Source organism: Agelaius phoeniceus, chromosome 25 (assembly GCF_051311805.1).
Source record: "Agelaius phoeniceus isolate bAgePho1 chromosome 25, bAgePho1.hap1, whole genome shotgun sequence".
Lineage (NCBI taxonomy): Eukaryota > Metazoa > Chordata > Aves > Passeriformes > Icteridae > Agelaius > Agelaius phoeniceus.
Genome location: NC_135289.1, coordinates 4,881,157 through 4,901,632, shown reverse-complemented (window position 1 = coordinate 4,901,632; position 20,476 = coordinate 4,881,157). Strand labels below are relative to the sequence as shown.

At 51.3% G+C, this 20,476-nt stretch overlaps 1 protein-coding gene across 1 annotated transcript; it reads right to left on the bottom strand.

The window, feature by feature from the left end:
• Nucleotides 1–663: 663 nt before the first annotated feature.
• On the bottom strand, nt 664–19,787 carry LOC129130375 (potassium voltage-gated channel subfamily A member 3). The gene is made up of 2 exons (XM_077190663.1): nt 16,323–19,787; nt 664–6,596 (listed from the first exon to the last, which is right to left on the bottom strand). Exon 1 carries the CDS (start codon nt 19,602–19,604, stop codon nt 17,841–17,843), a length of 1,764 nt encoding a protein of 587 aa, XP_077046778.1. The 5' UTR covers nt 19,605–19,787; the 3' UTR covers nt 664–6,596; nt 16,323–17,840.
• Between the last annotated feature and the right edge of the window lie 689 nt (nt 19,788–20,476).

Here is a 20,476-nt window from a genome sequence, read left to right as displayed (position 1 = left end):
AATCACCAAGCCATGGAACCTTGGAATGGTTTAGGTGGGGAGAGACCTTAAAGCTCATCATGCTCCACCCTCTGCCATGGGTGAAACCACCTTCCACCAGCCCAGGTGTGTCCAGCCTGGCCTTGGGTACTCCCAGGGATGGGGCAGTCACAGCTTCTCTGGGCAACACAGGAGAAACAACTTCAATATCTTTAAGGCAACCAAAAGCCCAAACCAAAACTTTTGCACTCTTTGGCCACATTCACTTTTGGGTGAAGCTCACAGATGTGGTTTGAAGCCAAGAACAAGGTTTTTAAATGAGCTTCTGATCTCCTTTTGCAGGATTCCCACTGGGATCAGAGCAGATGGGCCCAGCCCCTCCTCCTGCACTCGTGTGCCCAAGCACCATTGGTGACATCCCTTCTTGTGACACATCATCAAAATTTTAAGGGTTTGCCTGGAGCTTCCTCAGTCCAGGTGGCTGGGTGGGATGCTGGAAATGTGCAGGTTTTACCCCAGGATTTTATTTCTCTAGCAGGGTGAATTTGATTCCTGTGAATGGCATTAAATTTCAGATTATTTAATCCTGAAAAAGGAGTTGACATTAGGGGACACTCCTCAAACTTCATCCTCACACATCCCAGCATCTCCTCTTCACCCCCTTCAGTATCAAACACCACACGCTGCAGTTCAGCTGTTTTATTGAATTTTGTGTATGAAAGAACAGTTTCAAGTTCTAATGAGAAAAAAAAAAATTAAAAATAAATTCAACATCAGGTAAAAAAATCACGCAACTGAAAAAAAATCACTTTTTTTTAACCAGAAACTGAACACAAGGCCCACACCATGGTGGAGTCACCAGGACAAGGGGATGCAGCAGCTGGTTTTAGCATCAGACTGGTATAAAAAAACAAGTTTTAAACAGTTGCAACACAGCTCACTGGAAAAACCAGAATTTTAAATGAACTCAGAGTAACAAGACTGCATTAACATCTCCAGTTCAAAATTGCATCGCTCCTGTGGCACTGATTAGTCAAGATTTATACAGACAAGTTCAGATTTACACAGAATTTCCCAACATTTCACTGCTCACAGACCCAGTGCACGGCCCAGGTGAGACAGTCATGGAAACATTTCTGCATTACCCACTTGCACATGTGAAGGAAGGAAAGCAAAGTCAAAACTATATCCAGCCATCTCCATCCTGGGAAGATTCCATGAAAATCAGTTGCATAGTAAAGGATGGGAAATCAAGAGCTGCTGCTGTGCTGGAGGATGATGCAAAACCTCCCTTTTGCCACCTTTTGGGGTCTGAGGTGATGAATTAAGAGCCTGTTCCCCTTGCAAGGTGCCAAATTCAGCCATGGAGTCCCTTTCCTCCATGGAAAGCAGTGAGGGGGATTTTCCTGCAAGACCTGAGCACTGGGGATACCCAGGTCTAATTTCAGTGCACCAATGGCACCACAGGGGATGTGGCAGCCAACACAGGTTTTACATTAAAATTCCAGTATTTCAGGCACTTCCTGACCACATTTCCACTTAATACCTCTTGATTCACAATTCCAGCTCTATCCATGACTTGGGTGTTGCCAGGCAAATTTTCCTGCTGTGAAATCATCCTCTGGAATAGGAATGATGCATTTAAACCCCAGCAGCAGTGCCTGGCCTTGCAGAGGTCAGAGCTGTGATATGGACAACACCAGTCAGAACAATCTCAGGCCATTCCCTTTACAGGTGCACTGATGACATCATTGTGGACCAAGCAGGAAAAATGGGAAAAAGAAACATAATTTACCTGTATCAGAGGCTGGTGGAAAATATGGGGATTAGAATGTGTAATTTAATTCACCCAGAGCTGCTACTTGGCTTTAATCTCAGGCTGAGACACAGACTTCCAGCTGGATTGGGCAATGCAGGAGAGAGGGGAGCACTCAGGGAAGAAAAACTCCATCTCAGAAATTCCTTAATTTTAAAAGGATTCAGTAGCAATAACAGCATTTGAACAGCTGGCTCAAAAAACACCCGAGTGTGTGAGGTAATGAAGCCTGCAGCACGCTCGAGGTTGGATTCTGAGGTGTCAGTCCTGCAGGGGTTTGCCTGTGGAAAGGGGCTGGAGGCTGGGGTGGGACTGCAGGAATTACAGAATCACAAATTAACAGAATCCCAAAGTGCTTCGGGTTGGAAGGGACAGCTCATCCTGCTCCCATGGGCAGGGACACCTTCCACCATCCCAGACTGCTCCAAGCTCCATCCAGCCTGGCCTTGGACACTGCCAGGGACGGGGCACCCTCAGCAAATCCCGACTTTTCCCCCAAATCCAGCAGGGCAGAGCAGCTTCCCAGTATTCCCTCACTGCCTCCAACAACCCATTCCAGCCTCACTGCTAAGCCCTGTCCCTGTGCTGTGTCCCCTGAACCTTTGTGGTGTCCTGAAACACTTTTGGAGATCTTTTGCTTTCTAATTTTGCTGCCTTCTTAAACCAGCTTAAAACATGTCATTAAAAGAAGCGGCTTTACGTGACCCCACACCAGCCCAGCTCCCCAGATCCTCTTTTCCTGCCTCTGTGCCAGCACAGAGCCAACAGCAGAGCTCTCATCACTTTAATTGCACCCTAAAATTAAAAGGGGAAGGGTTTGGTGCGTGTTCAGAGTCTAAAGAGCCCCGTCTGAGCACGACAGCTCCGAGCTGCTCCGGCATCTGGGAGCGCGGCTTTGAAGGGCTATGAATAAAGATGAGCAGCCTGCCTTGGGATGATTATGGGAATCAAAGCACGCTATTTTTTGGATCTTCTCTTGATGTCAGCCATCATTAAATCGCTGCCTTTTTTCCTTTTTTTTTTTTTTTGTTTTTTTTTTAATCGACTGGATACATTTTTAATTTGTCTTCCCTTGCCAAGCGCAGCCCTGCCACGATGGTTATCTGCAACACACACCAGGCTGGGCTCAGGGTGGTGGCAACACAGATCAATACACTGGACTGACAGGTAGAGACTATCAAACTCTCAATTATTGTGGAAAAGCACATGAACACCCAGCTGGCTCAGCGACCAAGCACGAGGAACCCGAGAGCATGGAGCGACAGAACGTACAACACCGAGGAGAGGTGGAATTTGGCAAGATTGTCATCAGTGTGAGATGGTTGGGAGGTGGGGATGGGTTTTCCCACCACTTTAATAATCAAAATACAGTTTTGAGCCCTAACAGAGAGATGCTGTAACAAGTGGCTACTGAAAACAGACGAGGTATAATTATGTTACACACACACACACACACACATCATAAAAAAGCTCTCTGTAACACTGGTGAAAAATAAAAATAACTTTAGTACTGATACATTCTATCCCTCATTTTAAGGGCTACTAGATCATGTTCCAAAAGAAACTAAATATAACACCTTTGGGACCAGGGCTTCCCAAGATCCAGGTCTGTGCTGCAATCCAGAAAATCAATTCTCCTCCTGTTAATGTGCCCTTACCTGTGTGGGCAGCCTGGGGTCCCCCTCCTTTCATGGGGGTTTGGCTGTTGGCAGCCCAAACCCACCAGGGCGGTGGAAAAGTGGGTTTGGGGTCATGGAAAAGTGGGTTTGGGGTCAGTCTCTGATGATTTCAGAGCTGCTAAAGCTTTGTTCCTTCTCCTTTGCAGGCTCAAGAGCACACTGAGAACCTGTCACGCTGCAGGGAGGCTGCAAACAAATGTGTTTCACAGCTCCTGCGGGGTTTGGGTGGTGAGATGTCCCAAAAAAGGGCAGCTCCATCTCCCCCAGCCTGCCAGCAGCTCCCTCCATGGCGATGGGGAGGAGCACTTGGGAATTCCAGCCCTCACCCCAAACACCGGGGACTTCCCCTGGTCTTTTCAAAGGGGTCGTTTAAGGTCTCTGAGATTCTATGGCCCGAGCAATAATTGATTTCAGTGCTGGGGTGGGACAGGCAGGGGACACAGGGACAGGGACAGGGACAGGGACAGGGACAGGGACAGGGGAGGGACACCCGGAGGGGCACAAACGCTGAGCTCCCGGCCGCTGCCACAGCCCCGGGGATTTGGAGGAACAATTTATGGGAAGATCCCGTGGAGAAGCTCCCTCTTGGGCTGTCCCCCCGGGCAGGGCACGGCCAAACCAAGTTAATGAGAGCCACTGCTCTAATTAGCTGTAATTTGTGCGGGCGGCTTTCGCAGCGCATCGATTTCACACCGCGCCTCGTTTCACCTTCCCCGGCATCCCTGCCCAGCCTTGGCACCCCCTGCTCCTCTCTGTGGGCTCAGGGAGCTGCTCCATGAGGTCTTCCAGCCATCCTGGTCCCCCATCCCAATCTCCCTCTGCTGTTAAAGCCGTGGTAAATCCAGGTGCCAGCAGCACCAGCCCTTTCTCCTCCATTCACCCACAGCTTCAGCCACGGGGTTTCTTCCATGCTGGGAATAAATGCAAGAGGAGCAATGTCCTACTGAGAGCCAGATCCATATTTGCTCTTCATTCTCCAACTGATTAAATTGACTAAAGCTGCTGGGTTTAACACTTTTCTTCTTTTCACCCTCTCAGGCCATTCTGCCCAACCTGCACCTGTGCAGAGCCCTGGAGATTTCTGTGTTTGGGCCCCCAAGCCCTTCTGCCAGGAGCAAGGTCTCCACCACCAGAGGTGCACCTGCCGTGGCAGGGGGAGGAATTCCAGCCAAGAAATTATCTGTGTTTATAAAACAAACAAAATAAACACAACCTCACCAAAGCCAACGCGTTCCTTGTAAGACTCACATCGTTCCCCAGTGTTAAGGGAATTTCTCAACCCAAATTTCAGCTGAAGTTTTTGTGCAGGGTTCTTGTTTGTCTTCAAAGCTCTTCTGCAAGAAATGTGGTGCAGACTGGTGGCTGCTTTGCCTTGTACATTCCCAAGTTTTCCTATTTCCAGCCTTCCTTCCAGGGGTTGCTTTCAGTGCATCCTCCCTGGGGCTGTGTCTCCTGTGGATGTTCTGGGTGAAATGCGGGCAAACAACTCCACTGGGGGAAGGATCCAGGTTTTGGTGCTTCCCTCTGGAAGAGTGGTCCTTCTCCACCTTGGTGGGGACCTTGAGGCTGGTCCTTGGGCACCAAAGACAATCAGCAGCATCAGCTCAAGGGTCTGCTTCACACACAATAATTTTGGTTCCTGTTACCTCCCCTTGAGCAGCCTCTGCTTCAGAGGAAGCTCCAGCTCACCTGGTTCTGTCCAGTCCAAATTAACATTCCCAAACCGTTCCCAGGGAATTATTGCAATGCAGACAAAGAGGTTCCCGTGCTCATCTGAGTCCCTCCAAATCAATTTTCAACCTTAAATCCAACGCTGTTCCAAGTTTCACTCTGCTCCTCTGTTGGAGGCTGAGCTGGGAGGGTTTCAGTCCCCAGGCTGGGATGGAGGCAGCATCAGTAGGTGATGAAGCTGGGCAGGGGGAAAAGGAGAAGCCAGAAGCAGGAGAGACCATCAACCCCTCTGCCATTTGCATTTATCCCTTTGCACATCATTTATCCCTTTGCACATCATTTATCCCTTTGCAGACCATTTATCCCTTTGCACATCATTTATCTCGTGGCATCAGGATAATATTGATCTGTGCACTCCTAGGAAACACAGTGAGGTTGTAGAAAGCCCAGCTTTAAGAGCTTCCCAGCCCAGTATGGGCAACCCACAGCTCTAAACCTTCCACCAAAAACCTCAATGTGCAAAATGAAATAGCAACAGACAAAGGAGGGATGGAATTCCCAATTATTACAGAATTAGCAAGGCAACACTACAAAATTCCCACAAGACTGGGGTACTGTGGAAGTGCAGACAAAGGCAGAGAGGCTCTCATGAAAGGAAGGAGGAGCATGGTCAGCCAAGAATTGGGTTTTTAGACCTTTTCTACCCTGGAAATTCAATTTTTCCTTATTTTTTTGTGGAGTGATCCTGATAGCAAGGCACAACTGTTCGACACCCTTTTCCTCAGCACCAGCAGAGATGTTTCTTTCTAAATAAGGACTTAAAGTAAATCACAGCCTTTGGTACAGTACAGAGCTACTTATAAAGGGCATTTCCAGGAAAGTGAGAAAAATGGAACAGGAATGATTCTCAAAGAGCTGAGAACAGCCCGTGGCCTTCGCCAGGGAACAGCGACAGCAACCAAATTTCCCCCCACTCCCTCCCACCCCAAGAAAACACTTGGACTGAGTTTTAGCAGCTCTGCTTAACATTTCCTTTCTGGTTGCTTCATCTTTCAAGAGATTTTTTTTTAAACAATATTAAAAAATACTGAAATTATGTCCAAGTGACTTCCACCTCTCCTCCTCCTTTCTCCTGGCTTTGCTCAGTCCTGTTATATTGCACATGAGTTGAAGATAATCTGGCTCCAAAGATGTTCCCTTCCACATAAAGCACTTGTCAGAAAACACAGATAAAGTGGGGAATATTCCATATATAAATACATATATATGAAATATGGACTGGGTTTAGCTGGGGAGGACAGGCCCTCTGTCAGCGGGGTCCACGGCAGCGTTGGTCACCGTGTTGGGATGTTGGGATGTTTGGGATGTTTGGGATATTTGTCCTTTCCTTGGAGATGTTTTACTTCTCAACACAGTCCTGAAGGTCTTCATTTCAAAACTTCTTCTGTGATCTGTTGGGCAAAGCAAAGAACCACTTTTATGCACAGCCTGCTTTGGAAAACAAGAACAGGTTCCTTTTGTTGCAAATAAAGTGGAAGAGAAGTTGCACTTTGGTTCCCCCCTGACAAATTCCCAACTCCATTTCCCACGAAGGAGAAATGAAAATTTTCTAATTAAATTCTTTAATGGACTAGATGCCACACAGTCTAAAGTGAGCTAAAGATAGGAAAAAGATTCATTAAATTTATTCTTGTTATTAACTGTTATCTCACATTAACGGCAAGTTCCAAACCCAGAATAATTAGTGCCAAGTGGGTTTTCCTCATGTTTTTATCTTAATCAAGTTGAGTTTGTTCTGAGCTGATGTAATTCATGAGATATTGAGCAACTGGTTGAATTTATAAATCCAGTCCAGGTGCTGGGAGGAGCCAGGGCTGATCCCACTCCCAGAGCTTGGACTGTGGAGTCACTCACAGAGCACAACCCAAAATTCCATTTTGATCTGGGGATGGGGGTGTCCAGAAAAGGGCTCAAAAACTCCCCCAAATTCTGTAGTGCCAGAATTGCACAACACTCAAGGGACTGACTTGTACAGGGAGATGCTCTGCTCTGTCTTTGAGACACTACAATTTCTAGAAATTTCAGGCAACTGTTTTTAACCCTCTCATCTTCCAAAAAGTCCATGTTCTGCCTTTACTTCACACCATGGCAACTGCAGCATCCCAGCTGCCCAGGCCAGATTGTCTGAGCTGGGTCCTTCATCAGCAGCTGCTGATGAGGGAAAGTTTGGGAGGAGCTGCAGTCACAGCCCAGAGCCCAGCCCAAGGCACCAGGACCTGCCTGGTCCCAGCTCAGCCCCGAAAATCAGCCTGTTTTCCCCAAAGGGAGAGGCAGGATGGAGATTGCCAGGTGGGATCCATGCACTGAGGAGGGAGAGACCCTCCCTCGGGATGCTGCAGGCATCAGGATGCAGGGATGGAGATGTTGCAGAGATGAAGCTGCAGCAATAATGAGGATGTGGGAATGAAGTTGCAGGGATAAAGGGGATGCAGGGATGATGAGGATGCAGGGAAGATGTTGCAGGGACAATGGGGATGCAGGGCTGATGATGTTGCAGGGCTGATAAGGCTGCAAGGGAGAATGATGTTGCAGCTGTGATGAAATTGCAGATGAAGTTACAGGGATGAAGTTGCAGGGATAATGAGGATGCAGGGATTGCAGGGTTGATGAGCATGCATTTACAGGGATGATGAGGATGTAGGGATGGTGATGTTGCAGGGCTGAAGTAGCAGGGATGATGAAGATGTGGCTATGATGGAGTTGCAGGGATGATGAGGATGCAGGGATGATGATGCTGCAGCTATGATGAAATTGCAGAGATGAAGTTGCAGGGGGATGAGGATACAAGGATGATGATGATGATGATGATGATGATGATGATGATGATGATGATGATGATGATATGGGGATGCTGAAGATGCATCTGCAGGGATGATGAGGATGAAGCTATGATTAAATTGCAGAGATGAAGTTGCAGGGGGATGAGGATGCAGGGATGATGATGATGATGATGATGATGGTGATGATACAGGGATGCTGAGGATGCATGTGCAGGGATGATTATGATGAAGCTATGATGAAATTGCAGAGATGAAGTTGCAGGGGGGATGAGGATACAGGGATGATGATGATGATGATGATGATGATGATACGGGGATGCTGAGGATGCATCTGCAGGGATGATGAGGACATGGGGATGTAGGAATGGTGCCACAGGGATGCTAAAATCCAGCAGAGAAAGGAAAGAGGTGGGAATCCCTGGCAGCAGCAAAGATCCCCTTGTGAGGCAGTGCAGCACTGGGAAATGAGCTTCCAGAGGGGCTCAGTGCTCTGAGCAAGGATCCCAGGCAGTTGTTCAAGCACCAGCTTATCCTGCAGTGCCAGCAGGGCCATTCCTGGCTGAAGCTAACAGGGCTTTCTGCTTTATTGCACTGGGTTTGCTGGGGATTAAACCCCTCCCACCTGGCAGCCAGCAAGGGCTCCAAACTGCCAGGATCCTCAGGGATCACTGGAGCATTACACACTCAGTGAATAAATGAATAAATAAATACACAACTTAGACCCAAGCAGAATCCTGAGCCCAGGAAATGCCACTGGGCAAGAAGGTGGTGGTGGAGTGGGGACTCTGCACATGAAGTGTTAAGGAACAATTTTAATTCCCACCAGGCAAATAATGCAGTGTTTTGGGGTACCCTGGGGTACCCCAGGGTATTAAATAACAATTTTAATTCCCACCAGGCAAATAATGCAGTGCTTGGGGTACCTGGAGCCTGTCCAAGCTGTATCCTTGCCAGGGAAGAAAGAAATGCCAAACCCTCAGCCTAACAATGGTGTTATTCCTCTGGATCCAGTGAGTGGGAGTGAGAAGTCAGGATCATTCAGGAGCTATCACTGCTCCAGCTCCTGAAGGGATCCAGATGTCTTCAGGAGTGAGGAAATCCTCTCCATCCCGAGAGAAATAGAGGATATTAAACAGCAGCCATAAAAATTAGATGTTTTTAAATTGACTGAGCCAAACAGCTTCCATCTAAACACTCAGAGCTGGCAAAGCAGCTCCTGGGAGTGCAAGTACTGAGCATCTCCTGAGTCCTTCCAGAGCACTGGAAAGCAGCTCCTGTTTGGGACGGCTTTTTAAGGGATAAACAAAGTGACCTGCAAAAATGATGTGTCTGGCCATCTGTCACTGATCCCAAACAATGTGATGAAATGGCTGAGAGTCTTAATACAGAATCAAAGAGGAAGATTTAATTGATGCCAATCAACACAGGTTTTCTGTTGAGAAAACAGATCTTATCAAATTAACTGATATCTCTGACTGAGTCCCAGACTTGGCTGATAAAGGTGCTTGTGTAATGCCCTCCTCCAAGGGAATTGCATGGCTGATGGACAAGAAAATTGAGCAATAAAGCAAAATTCCCAGGAGATGTCCCAGGTGAGGAACCCAGCTGGACCCAGGTGCCATTCCCCACTCACTCCTCCCTGTGCTTTCTCAGAGCATCCTGCAACCAGGATGGGAGACACATCCCTGAAAATGCCCAGCCCTGGGAGAGAACAGCCCAAGCTTGTTTCTGATGCTGCAGAAAGAAGATTTCCTGCCTTAATTCTGAGGGATTTAAAGTGTGGAATATCATTCAGGCACCTGCACCCACTGAGGCACAGACAGAGGTAGAGAAGCCCTCAAACATTCAATGCTACAACTCCTTCCTTGTCCCTAGTGAAAACTCAAAATCCCAGCAGCCAGGGCCATTTCTAAGCCCAAATTTCTTATGTCTGGTTCCTGACACAATGCACCAGTGTGAGGTTAAATTGTTACAGAGACACAGGGGCAGCTCCGAGCAGAGACCAGCAAGGAGGGAGAAGAGGGTTCTCAACCCTAAATTCACAGAGCTTTCAGGAGAAATGGGCCAGAAGGGTGGGAAAGGGAAAATGCAGAGTGAAGGAATCACAGGAGAGGAGGATATTGGTGGGGAGCTGAAGGCAGAGCTGGCAGCTTGGGAGGCTGTGTGAAACCTCAGGCTTCCCTCCAGCCAAGGGAATTAACTGGGATTATTGGGGTACCCAGGGCAGGGTCTGCAGGCTTTTTCAGCCTCAAGAAAGCTGAATCCCATAAAACCTTTGGAGGAGTCCTCACTCCTCGCTCCACGTTTCAAAGCTGCCTCTTCCTTCCCCAGGAGTTTCATTGCAAACACCTCCTGAAGCTGCTTGGTGCCATTTACAGGTGGGTGGGGAAACTGAGGCACAGAGGAGCCCAGGGAGCAAATCCCACAGAGCTCACAGAGGGAGCAGGGACACATTTCCCTGGGGCACCAACCCAAACCTCCTGCAGGTGCCAGCATCACCCCCTGCCCGCTCTGTGCACAGCTCCTTCCTTGCACCAAGGGGCCCAAGAGCAAACGGAGCCCTCTGCAAACGCAGAAAACAGTTTGCAAAGTGTGTGCTCATCCCCTCCCTCCTCCCTCCCAGCCTTCAGCTTCCCGTGGAGCAACGCCCCAAGCACAGACCCTGCTGCAAGCCCCGATCCTGCTGCCAGCACTGAGCAAGCCGTGAGGAAACCCCAAAGGATTTTCATCCTCCATGCGGGAATGAAGCCGCAGGGATAACGAGGGTGCGAGGATGATGAGGATGCAGGGAAGATGTTGTTGTGCTTTGGAGGGAGCAAAGCAAAGCAGCTGGGCTGGCCAGCCTCAAAATAAACCTGATGCACTTTGCAGCCTTGCTGGGGTGAGCAGAGGGGCCACGGGCTCATCTTCCACACACATCCCACCCCAGCCCGCCCAGCCAGCGTGTTCAGAGATGCTAAAAATGAAATGCGACCACTGGAGCAAAGCAGCAGAGCTCCAGCACGCTCAGAAAAGCATCGGAATCACAAGTCTGAAGGAAATGAATCATTCCTAAACAAACCCAGCAGCGCCTGCTGCCGTCGGTGCGGCTGAGCCGGGGCTCTCACGATGAGTGCACGGAGCCAGCAGGGAACGGCTGCTCCTGCTCTGAGCACGGAAAAGCAGCGATCAGGGGGGAGAATTCCAGCTCCTCCTGGCTCCAGCGAGGAGCTGAAGGAGATGGGAGACATGTTCGAATTGATTTGAGCGTGTCTTGGTTGATAAGGAGGAGCAAAGTGACGGTGCCCTGCGGGGATGCTCATGCGGGGAGGATTCCCTGCCCTGCTGCCGAGCACCCTCAGCACTGGAAATTCAGGCTCTGAGCGGTGATGAGACCCAGACAGACCCTGATGAGACACAGACAGACCCTGAGCCCTGTGGGTGTCAGAGCAGCACGTTAATCGTGGAAGGAAAAGCCCAGAGAGGCTCACGGGGTTTATGTTTGTGGTGAGTTTTGCCAGAATCGGGGATAGAAGGGCTCCAGCTCTTCCACACACGGGATGGTTTTCAGGAGCACCAACTGGGATTCGCTGAGTGACAAAGAGCAGGACCTTTGACACCTTCCCAGCAGGGAGCAGCCAACACGAGGGGACAAACAGCCCTGGGACAGGGACAGCATCACCCACCAGCCTGTGCCAAGCATGGAGCGAGAGCTCTCCATGGCATCCCAGGCTCAACCAGAGTGGGGCCAGCAGAGGTTCACCATGAGGAAGAGCTGGGAGGGCCTGGAGATGGAGCTGGGGCTGCTCTGCAGGGATCCCTGGGGCTGGGACCCTCTGCAGGGATCCCCAGGCAGTGAATGTGTCCCTGCTGGGGATGGCTCTGCCCTAAGGCACAGCTGGGACTGGATGCTCCTCCTGGTGCCAGTCTCATTTCTGACCTAAGGAACCTCCTGAAATGGGTCAAACACCCTCCACTGCTGGACAAGCGATTCCCAGCTCGGATGAGGCTCCTCAGGGCATCCAAAACAACCCCCAAGTGTCCTCCTCACAGTGGTGATGGCCACGTGCCCAGGTCTGTTTCCAGCAAAAGAAGCACAGAGCTCCATCCCTCCGTGCTCAGTGCCCACCTCTCACCTCTGGCACAGGGACAGGGCTGATGCACCCATCAGGATTGCCTGGACTCAGCCTTGCAAACAGCACCCAGGGAAATGGGGAAAGGCACCAACATCTCACCCTTAACTCATCCTCCAGCTGAACAACACCCCAAAGGCCAGCCAAGGGACCCAGAGCAGGGAGGGTGCAGGGGAGCAGCAGCAGCTCCAGAGGAGTGAGAATTCCCAGGATATGGCCCTGCCCAGAGCACCCTGTGACCATCAAACCATCAAATGCTTTGGGTTGGAAGGGACCTTAAACATAATCTATTACAAAGATCATATAATGTCCAGAAATCCCTTATTTCCCTGCTCCCTGGGAAACAAGTCCCTCATATGACTGCCCTTGTAGGAGGATGCTGGGACACTGAGCTCTCCTGCCAGGTACACACAGAACTGAGACTGAAGGGCAAAATAAGGCACAGTTAAACCCCATTTGCCTGTTTGCACTGCCAGCTTTGCAGCCTGCCCAGAGATCGTTTGCTGAAGCATTTAAAAGCAGGGAAAGCCAAGCCCTGCTTCCCTCGGGCGGCGGTGGAGCCTCCGTGTGCTCGCACCAAGATATGCATATTTTAAAAGCTTGGCAGGAGAGGGCTCCAAACTACACAATTAAACGGATTTTACACACAACGCTCCCCGTACAAGCCAAGCACTGCCAAACACCCTTTCCTTGTGTGCATCCCTGCAGTAGAGACCACTTCGGAGCAATGACCCAGGCTGGCTCCTTCCATTCTGCCGGGGAAAGCGCTTGTCTGCCCTTTGCCGCTGCTTAATTGTCCATAAACTGGGGATTAAAAACAAAACCGGCTTCTTTTGTCAAGGCATGGAGCAGGAACAATTGCCTGGGAGGAAATTTAACCCTCCTGGAGGAAAGAGATATCTGCAGCCCTTGTCTGTGTCCACACGTGGGGTGGGATGGATACCCCAGGCACCCGAAGGGCATCTATTGTGCTGGAGAACAACAGAACCTTTTGGAGGAGCTCAGGCCTGAAAACACACAAAAAAAAGAGGGCAAAGAAGCAGGAGAAAAAGGTGATGGTGTCAAAGCACCAAGTGGAGGGGCCAGGTTATGGCTGCTGCACCCTCCAGCACCAAGGATGTGTTTCAAGGAGGCATCCGGGGCTGAAACAGGGGAACAGGTCCTAAAATACAGGCAGAGGGAAAGGGAGACTGGAAACAGGGGAATGGATCCTAAAATACAGGCAGAGGGAAACTGAGACTGGAAACAGGGGAACAGGTCCTAAAATACAGGCAGAGGGAAAGGGAGACTGGGAACAGGGGAACAGGTCCTAAAATACAGGCAGAGGGAAACTGAGACTGGAAACAGGGGAACGGATCCTAAAATACAGGCAGAGGGAAACGGAGACTGGAAACAGGGGATTAGATCCTAAAATACAGGCAGAGGGAAACTGAGACTGGAAACAGGGGAACAGGTCCTAAAATACAGGCAGAGGGAAAGGGAGACTGGAAACAGGGGAACAGGTCCTAAAATACAGGCAGAGGGAAACTGAGACTGGAAACAGGGGAACGGATCCTAAAATACAGGCAGAGGGAAAGGGAGACTGGAAACAGGGGATTAGATCCTAAAATACAGGCAGAGGGAAACTGAGACTGGAGACAGGGGAACAGGTCCTAAAATACAGGCAGAGGGAAACTGAGACTGGAAACAGGGGAATGGATCCTAAAATACAGGCAGAGGGAAACTGAGACTGGAGACAGGGGAACAGGTCCTAAAATACAGGCAGAGGGAAAGGGAGAATGGAGACAGGGGAACAGGTCCTAAAATACAGGCAGAAGGAAAGGGAGACTGGAAACAGGGGAATGGATCCTAAAATACAGGCAGAAGGAAAGGGAGACTGACAGCAGTGTGTGAAAGAGAAAACAGGAGGTACAAGGCTCTGCAGCACAGGTGCCCCTGTGTGGGGGTTGGAACAAGATGTTCTTTAAGGTTGTTTTCCACCCCAACCTTTCTGTGAGTCTGTGATAAACTGAAGGCACCAGGGCTGGGAGCTGCCTCTTCCCCCCTCACTCCCATCCTTCAGTGTCCTGTGTCTCTCAGGTGGCAGCACAAAGGGACATGGCTGTGGAGACCAGGGATTGCCCAGAGCTGTGGGGACCCTGCTCCCCTGCCCTTGGGGTGCTGGGCAGCATCAGCAGAGCCTGGGGTAAGACCCTTTCCTCCATTTAGTGCAATCAGCCGGGTCTGGGCGAGCCCTTTGCCTCACACTGATGCTAATCCCCTAATGCTGCCCCTCTAAGCACATTAGGGACAGGCCAGCCCAACGCAGCCCAGGCTCCTCTGGAATCCCCAGAGGCTGCTGAAACGCTGCCTTGTCCTAATGGGGCAGGAGAGCAGAGCCACTCAAACAGCAGCTGGCTGTGGAGAGCCCAGGGGTTCAGGGATCTCTCCAATTCCTGGCACAACACGTGCAGCAGCCAGTGCCAGAGGAGCTGCAGACCACAGAACACAAGGCATTTCTCAGAGTCACCGAATGGTTTGGGTTGGAATGGACCTTAGAGATCATCCAGTCCCAGCTCCCTGCCATGGGACACCTTCCACTAGAGCAGGGGGCTCAGGTGGCTCAGGTTCTCTCACTGAATGGCACCCATGAGACAGCAGAGAGAGGATGCAGAGAGGGCAGAACATCCAAAGGATATCCCCAGTTTTCCACTTCCACTTTTGGGGGTGTATCTAAAAGACAGAAGCAGTGAATTTTTGTCTTTCAGTGATACCACTCAGTACTGAAAAGTATTTTTCTGAATGTGAAAAAGGGGAGATTTAGGTCAGATATTGTCTGCCCAGAGCAGCTGTGGCTGCCCCTGGATCCCTGGCAGTGCCCAAGGCCAGGCTGGACAGGGCTTGGAGCAGCCTGGGACAGTGAAGGTGTCCCTGCCATGGCAGGGGTGGCACTGGATGATCCTTAAGGTCTCTTCCCACCCAAACCCTTCTGGAATTTTACCAGAGCCAAACTGCCTTTTATCCCAATGGGTGAAGAGGTTTCCTTGTCACCTCTCCCATAAAGCATCTTTTGCTGTCAATAAAATCCCTTTTAAACTGCTCTGCTCCTACAAAATCAGGCAGGGAGGAGTCAGGAAAACAAACCAACAACCTGCAAGGGCTCTGCTCGTTTTAGATGACAGAGAAACTGAAAATTGTTCTGTGCCATTTCAAGAACCTGTGGTTTCCCTACCCTGTGCAGCTGCCATGGGGAAATCACCAATGCAGAACCCTTCTGCAAACTCTCCTGAGTGCCATGTTTCCACTGCTCTTAAACTCAGAGCCTCCTTTTAGGAACAGGCATGTGGGAAAGCTTTAATAACAATAAAATTTAATAACAATGAAAGAGAATAAGAGTAAAAAGTGAGAGCTTGTAGGCAGAAATGACATTTCAGCCCACTGGCAGCCTGGGGAAAAGGCACACTGAGGTATTCCCAGTTATCCCAGACAAGGAACCCCAGTTACTCTGGACAAGGAATCTCAGGTTTGTAACTTCCCATGATGTTCCAGAGCACCTCCCTACTAAAGATCATCTCTTGGACCCTCAGCTGATGAAAACTCTGGTAGCTCAAATAAAACCATCACACCCCAGCAGCCAAGAAGGGGCTCTGATGTTTTCCTTGGGTTCATGGACTGTGGCTAAGGGAGGGTGCTGCAAACCATCTAGATCCTTCTGAGTCTGGGAAAAATCCCAGCTAAACTGCAATTTTGGCATGGCCAGGATCTCTCAGGACAAGGCCCCCTCTCCACAGCCCTGGGACTTCACAGGCTGGGGCCAAATTTCTCTTTGCTGTAGGTATTTAACAGCCTGCCTGTTCCATGTGCTACCTCAGAGGAATTTGTCTTTTTTTAAACCCAAAATCCAGCAAAACTGAGCAGAGCTGCAGCCAAAGCTCTTGAGGCCAAGCTGCTTTTGGCCTGTGTCAGTGTCAGGGGCTGGATGGGAGCACTAAACCACTGAAATCACCTTTTTAGCACAGAAGTGAAGCAATCCAGCTGCAGAGAAGCAGCAGGGTTTTCCTCCTCCCACAGCACTAAAAAGCAAATACAATCAGAGGAGCTCTAGGATGTGATCCCACTTTATCTAACGTGTATAAAAATACCCGAGAGCGGCAGGATAAGCTGGAGAATAAAAGTAAGCAGTGGAAAGCATGGGGTTGGTCCAAAAAAAACCCAACACTATGACTCCATTGCGTGCAGAGCTCACCTGATCCCGTCAGATGTCCCATGGCCCCTGGCATACATGTGAAGATGAAGCCGGTGATTTTTCCCAGAGGGATTTTTTGGTCATTTTTCAATCCTGATTTTTTTACTGTCCCCCTTGTTTCACAAAGCTGCCGAGGTTCCCCGGCCAAGCTTGCTCGGTGCCAGCTCCCACTGGGTTTGGGGTGGTTCTCGGTGGAGCAGGATGAACCTCCATGCCCAGATTTCAGTGCCCAGGTGAGGGGCAGGTGGATCTGGGGGCGCTTGTTGCCTGTGGATGCTTTGCTGGGCACACGGGAGGAGCAGCAGGACAGGAACCAGGAGGGGGGTGCAGAGCCACGATGTCTTGTGGGATGGAGGAGCTGGAACCATCTGGAAAGGCTTTTTGCGGGAAGAGCAAGGACCAAGGGGGATGGGAGAAGGGATGCCATGACAACCTTTGGGGGTTTCCCAGGAAACCATGGTCACCATGGCAACTGCATCACTCCGGTCGGAATTAGTGACTTCCGCTGGAAGGCGTGTTCGCCACTTTAATCTCCTGGTGATAAGCGGCTGCATCTCCTCCAAAGGCATTGCAAAACGAGGGGGAAACATCCCTTTGTCTCCGGCTGGGCGGGTTGGAGGCTCCCAGGCACAGCGAGGAGCCCGTCGTGGATCCCGCTCCGTGCCGACACCGGCGGCTCCCGACCACATTCCAGGCTGCCTCTCGTGTCCCTCCTCCCGCACACATCCCCGCTGCACGGCCGCAGATTTGACATTGGAGGAAATAATTCCATCAGGTTACAGGGGAAAGGGAATCCAGAATAGAAAACGAAGGCTTATGGAGGTTTTGGGTTTTTTTCTATTTAAATCAGCATCGATTGCACTCGGTCTCTGACCAGATTAGAATTTCATAAACGATCTAATGGGGAGAAAAAGGAAATCTGGGATGTGCCCGTAATGGCACATCGCATGTTTCAATATTAAGCATCAGTTAACGATGTGGTAACAGAGACTCTCTGCAGAATTAAATGGTTATTTCCTCCCAGCCCCCTCCCAGTACACTCTGCCTCATGCTTTCCTCGTTCCTCCACCCAGTCCGAGTTTGTTAATCCAACAAGTTATCTTATGTGATGGAAGGGAGATAGGCTACACACTGCCCTTAGGGAGAGAGGGGGAAATTCAGGAGCAAAGCAAGAGGTTCCCCAAAAGCCCAAAAAGCAAAGCAGCCCTGCAACACGTTGCAGAACAAACACCTGTCTTGACAGTGAGTGTGGCTTGTCTTCATCCTCCTTCTCTTTACCCTTTAGCTGTCCTCTTCTTCAGAGAATTTTAAATCCTTTTACTTTTGGATCTTTAGAAAGGAAGGATCTAAAAAAATAAAGGTATAAAAACGAGGGCACACACAGGACCGACGATGGTGCATGTTCCACACAACACCGACACACAGTCACTTTGCATTATTATTGGTATTATTATTATTATTGGTATCGTTTCACCGCATCCTCAGATTTTGTTGCTGTTCGTTTGGTTTGGGTTTGTTTTAAACATCCGTAAAGATCTTTTTGATGTTCACACAGTTGGGATTGTTTGTTGTTGTGCAGTTGCCTGCTTTAAAGGCAGCCTGTTTGAATGCACTGTGGTTGATCCCCCCTTCCTCAATCACCATGTACTCGGACTTGCTGAGGGTGGAATTGCTGCGAGCCTTCTTCATCTCCTCGCTGGACGAGAGGTGCTGGCAGCTCCCGACGTGCATGTACTGGGCTTGCTCCTCACCCTCCGTCTCCCGGTGGTAGAAATAATTGAAATTGGAGACGATGACGGGCACGGGCAGGGCGATGGTCAGCACGCCCGCGATGGCGCACAGAGACCCCACGATCTTGCCCCCAATGGTGATGGGGTGCATGTCCCCGTAGCCCACGGTGGTCATGGTGACCACGGCCCACCAGAAGGCGTCGGGGATGCTACTGAACCCCGAGCTGGGGTCATCGGCTTCCGCGAAGTAGACGGCGCTGGAGAAGAGGATGACGCCGATGAAGAGGAAGAAGATGAGCAAGCCCAGCTCCCTCATGCTGGCCTTGAGGGTCTGCCCCAGGATCTGCAGCCCCTTGGAGTGCCGGGAGAGCTTGAAGATGCGGAAGACCCTGACGAGGCGGATGACCCTGAGGATGGCCAAGGACATGGCTTGCTGGCCATTGCCTTGCCGCTCAGCCAGCTCCGTGCCCAGCGTGATGAAGTAGGGGATGATGGCCACAATGTCAATGATGTTCATGATGTTCTTGGAGAAGGTGGCCTTGCTGGGGCAGGCAAAGAAACGGACCAGCAGCTCAAAGGAGAACCAGATGATGCACAAAGTCTCTACCACAAAGAAAGGGTCGGTGAAGGATGACACCATGGAAGCAGGCGAGGATGAGGAGTTGGTGAAGACATCAGGTGGGAGAGGGCCGCCGCCTGTCCCGAAGGTGCCCCCAGTTCCCTCATAGTCATGGTCATCCCTGAATTCAGGCAGGGTCTCCAGACAGAAGATGACAATCGAGATAAGGATGACCAGGACAGAGACAATGGCAATGCCTCGGGCCGGCCCAGAGCTCTCGGGGTACTCGAAGAGGAGCCACACCTGGCGCTGAAACTCCTTCTCGGGAAGCGGCCGCTGCTCCTCCCGAATGAAACCCTCGTCCTCCCGAAACTTCTCCATGGCCTCCTCCCCGAGCTGGTAGAAGCGGATCTCCTCGGAGAAGATGTCGATGGGGACATTGACGGGACGCCGGATGCGCCCTCCCGACTGGTAGTAGTAGAGGATGGCGTCAAAGCTGGGACGGTTACGGTCGAAAAAATACTCATTGCGGAGGGGGTCGAAGTAACGCATCCTCTTGCGGGGGTCCCCCAGCAGCGTCTCGGGGAACTGTGCCAGGGTTTTGAGCTGGGTCTCGAAGCGCAGCCCCGAGATGTTGATCACCACGCGCTCGCAGCACTCGTGCTCCGCAGCGCCCGCGGGCTGCCCGGCGGGCACGGCCGGCGCCGGGGGCTGATCGTAGCGCTCCCCCCCGAGCAGCGCAGGGGGATGCTGGGGCTCCTCCAGCAAAGGGTCCCCGCCGCCGCCGCCGCCGCCGCCTCCCACCACGGTCATGCTGCCTTCCTCCCCTTCCTCGCCCTCTTCCTCCTGCTGCTCGGGGCCCGGCTGGGGGGCGGCGGGGGGCGGCTGCTCGGTGTAGCCCAGGTTGTGGTGGCTGCTGCTGGAGCCGCCCCGCGGCTGCCGGCCGGCGGAGGAGGCGGCCGGAGAGTAGAGCAAGCTCCGGCGCTCGTCCATAAAGGTGTGGGGCGGAAGGGGAAAGGGGGGAGGGAGGGGGGATCCGAGAGGCGGCAGCCGAAGCCTCTTCTTCCTCCTCTTCCTCCTCCTCCGGGCGGAGAGGGAGCAACAGCCGCCCAACTCCTCCAGCGGCTGCCGCTGCTCTGAAGAGCTGAGGCTCTTCTCAAAAAATCCGCCCCCAGCCCTGGCACCGCCTCGCTCAGTCACCGCTCCCGGAGACACCCACCAGCCCCCCGGCCCTGCCCCGCAGCCCCCCGGCAGCTGCGGGCACCCCCTCCCCTGGCCCTGCTTGGGGGAGCCCCATCCACCCGCAGGCAGCGCCCAGGGGCTTCAGGCTCCTCCCGGGAGCATCCTTTGCTGCCAGCGGCGAGAGGGGCTTTTCCTGGCAGAACTGCTGCCTAGAAAGAGTTTTTCTGCCCTTCCCCAGGTGAAACGCAATTTTGACTCGGAATTTCGGCGTTTGCCTGCTGGTTTTCAGCCACGGTTGCACACGGTGGGAGGCTGTAGGCAGTGGAAAGCCGACAGCGTGGCCAGACCCAACAGTTGTTTTGAATCAGCGTCTGGGTTAGGCTGGGGATTGTTTTTCTCTGTCTAGGAGAGCGTGTGCATGTGTGTGTGCATGTGTCCATGAGTGTGGGTGCACACGTGTGTGTGTGCGTGTGCTTCCCCCACCAAAATAAACCCAGAAGCAAAGCTGAGCCAGCCCTCTACCAAGGAGGTTCCAGGCTGAACCCAAACCTGCATTTCAGACTTTCCATCAAGAAAGCCAAAACCCTTCTGTTTCCTTTTCCTTTCTTTCTGCCTTCAATTGATCTTCTTAAGCAATTTGTTCAATTGTGAGCAAAAGGGACTTTTTCAGGCAAAAGCCTCCT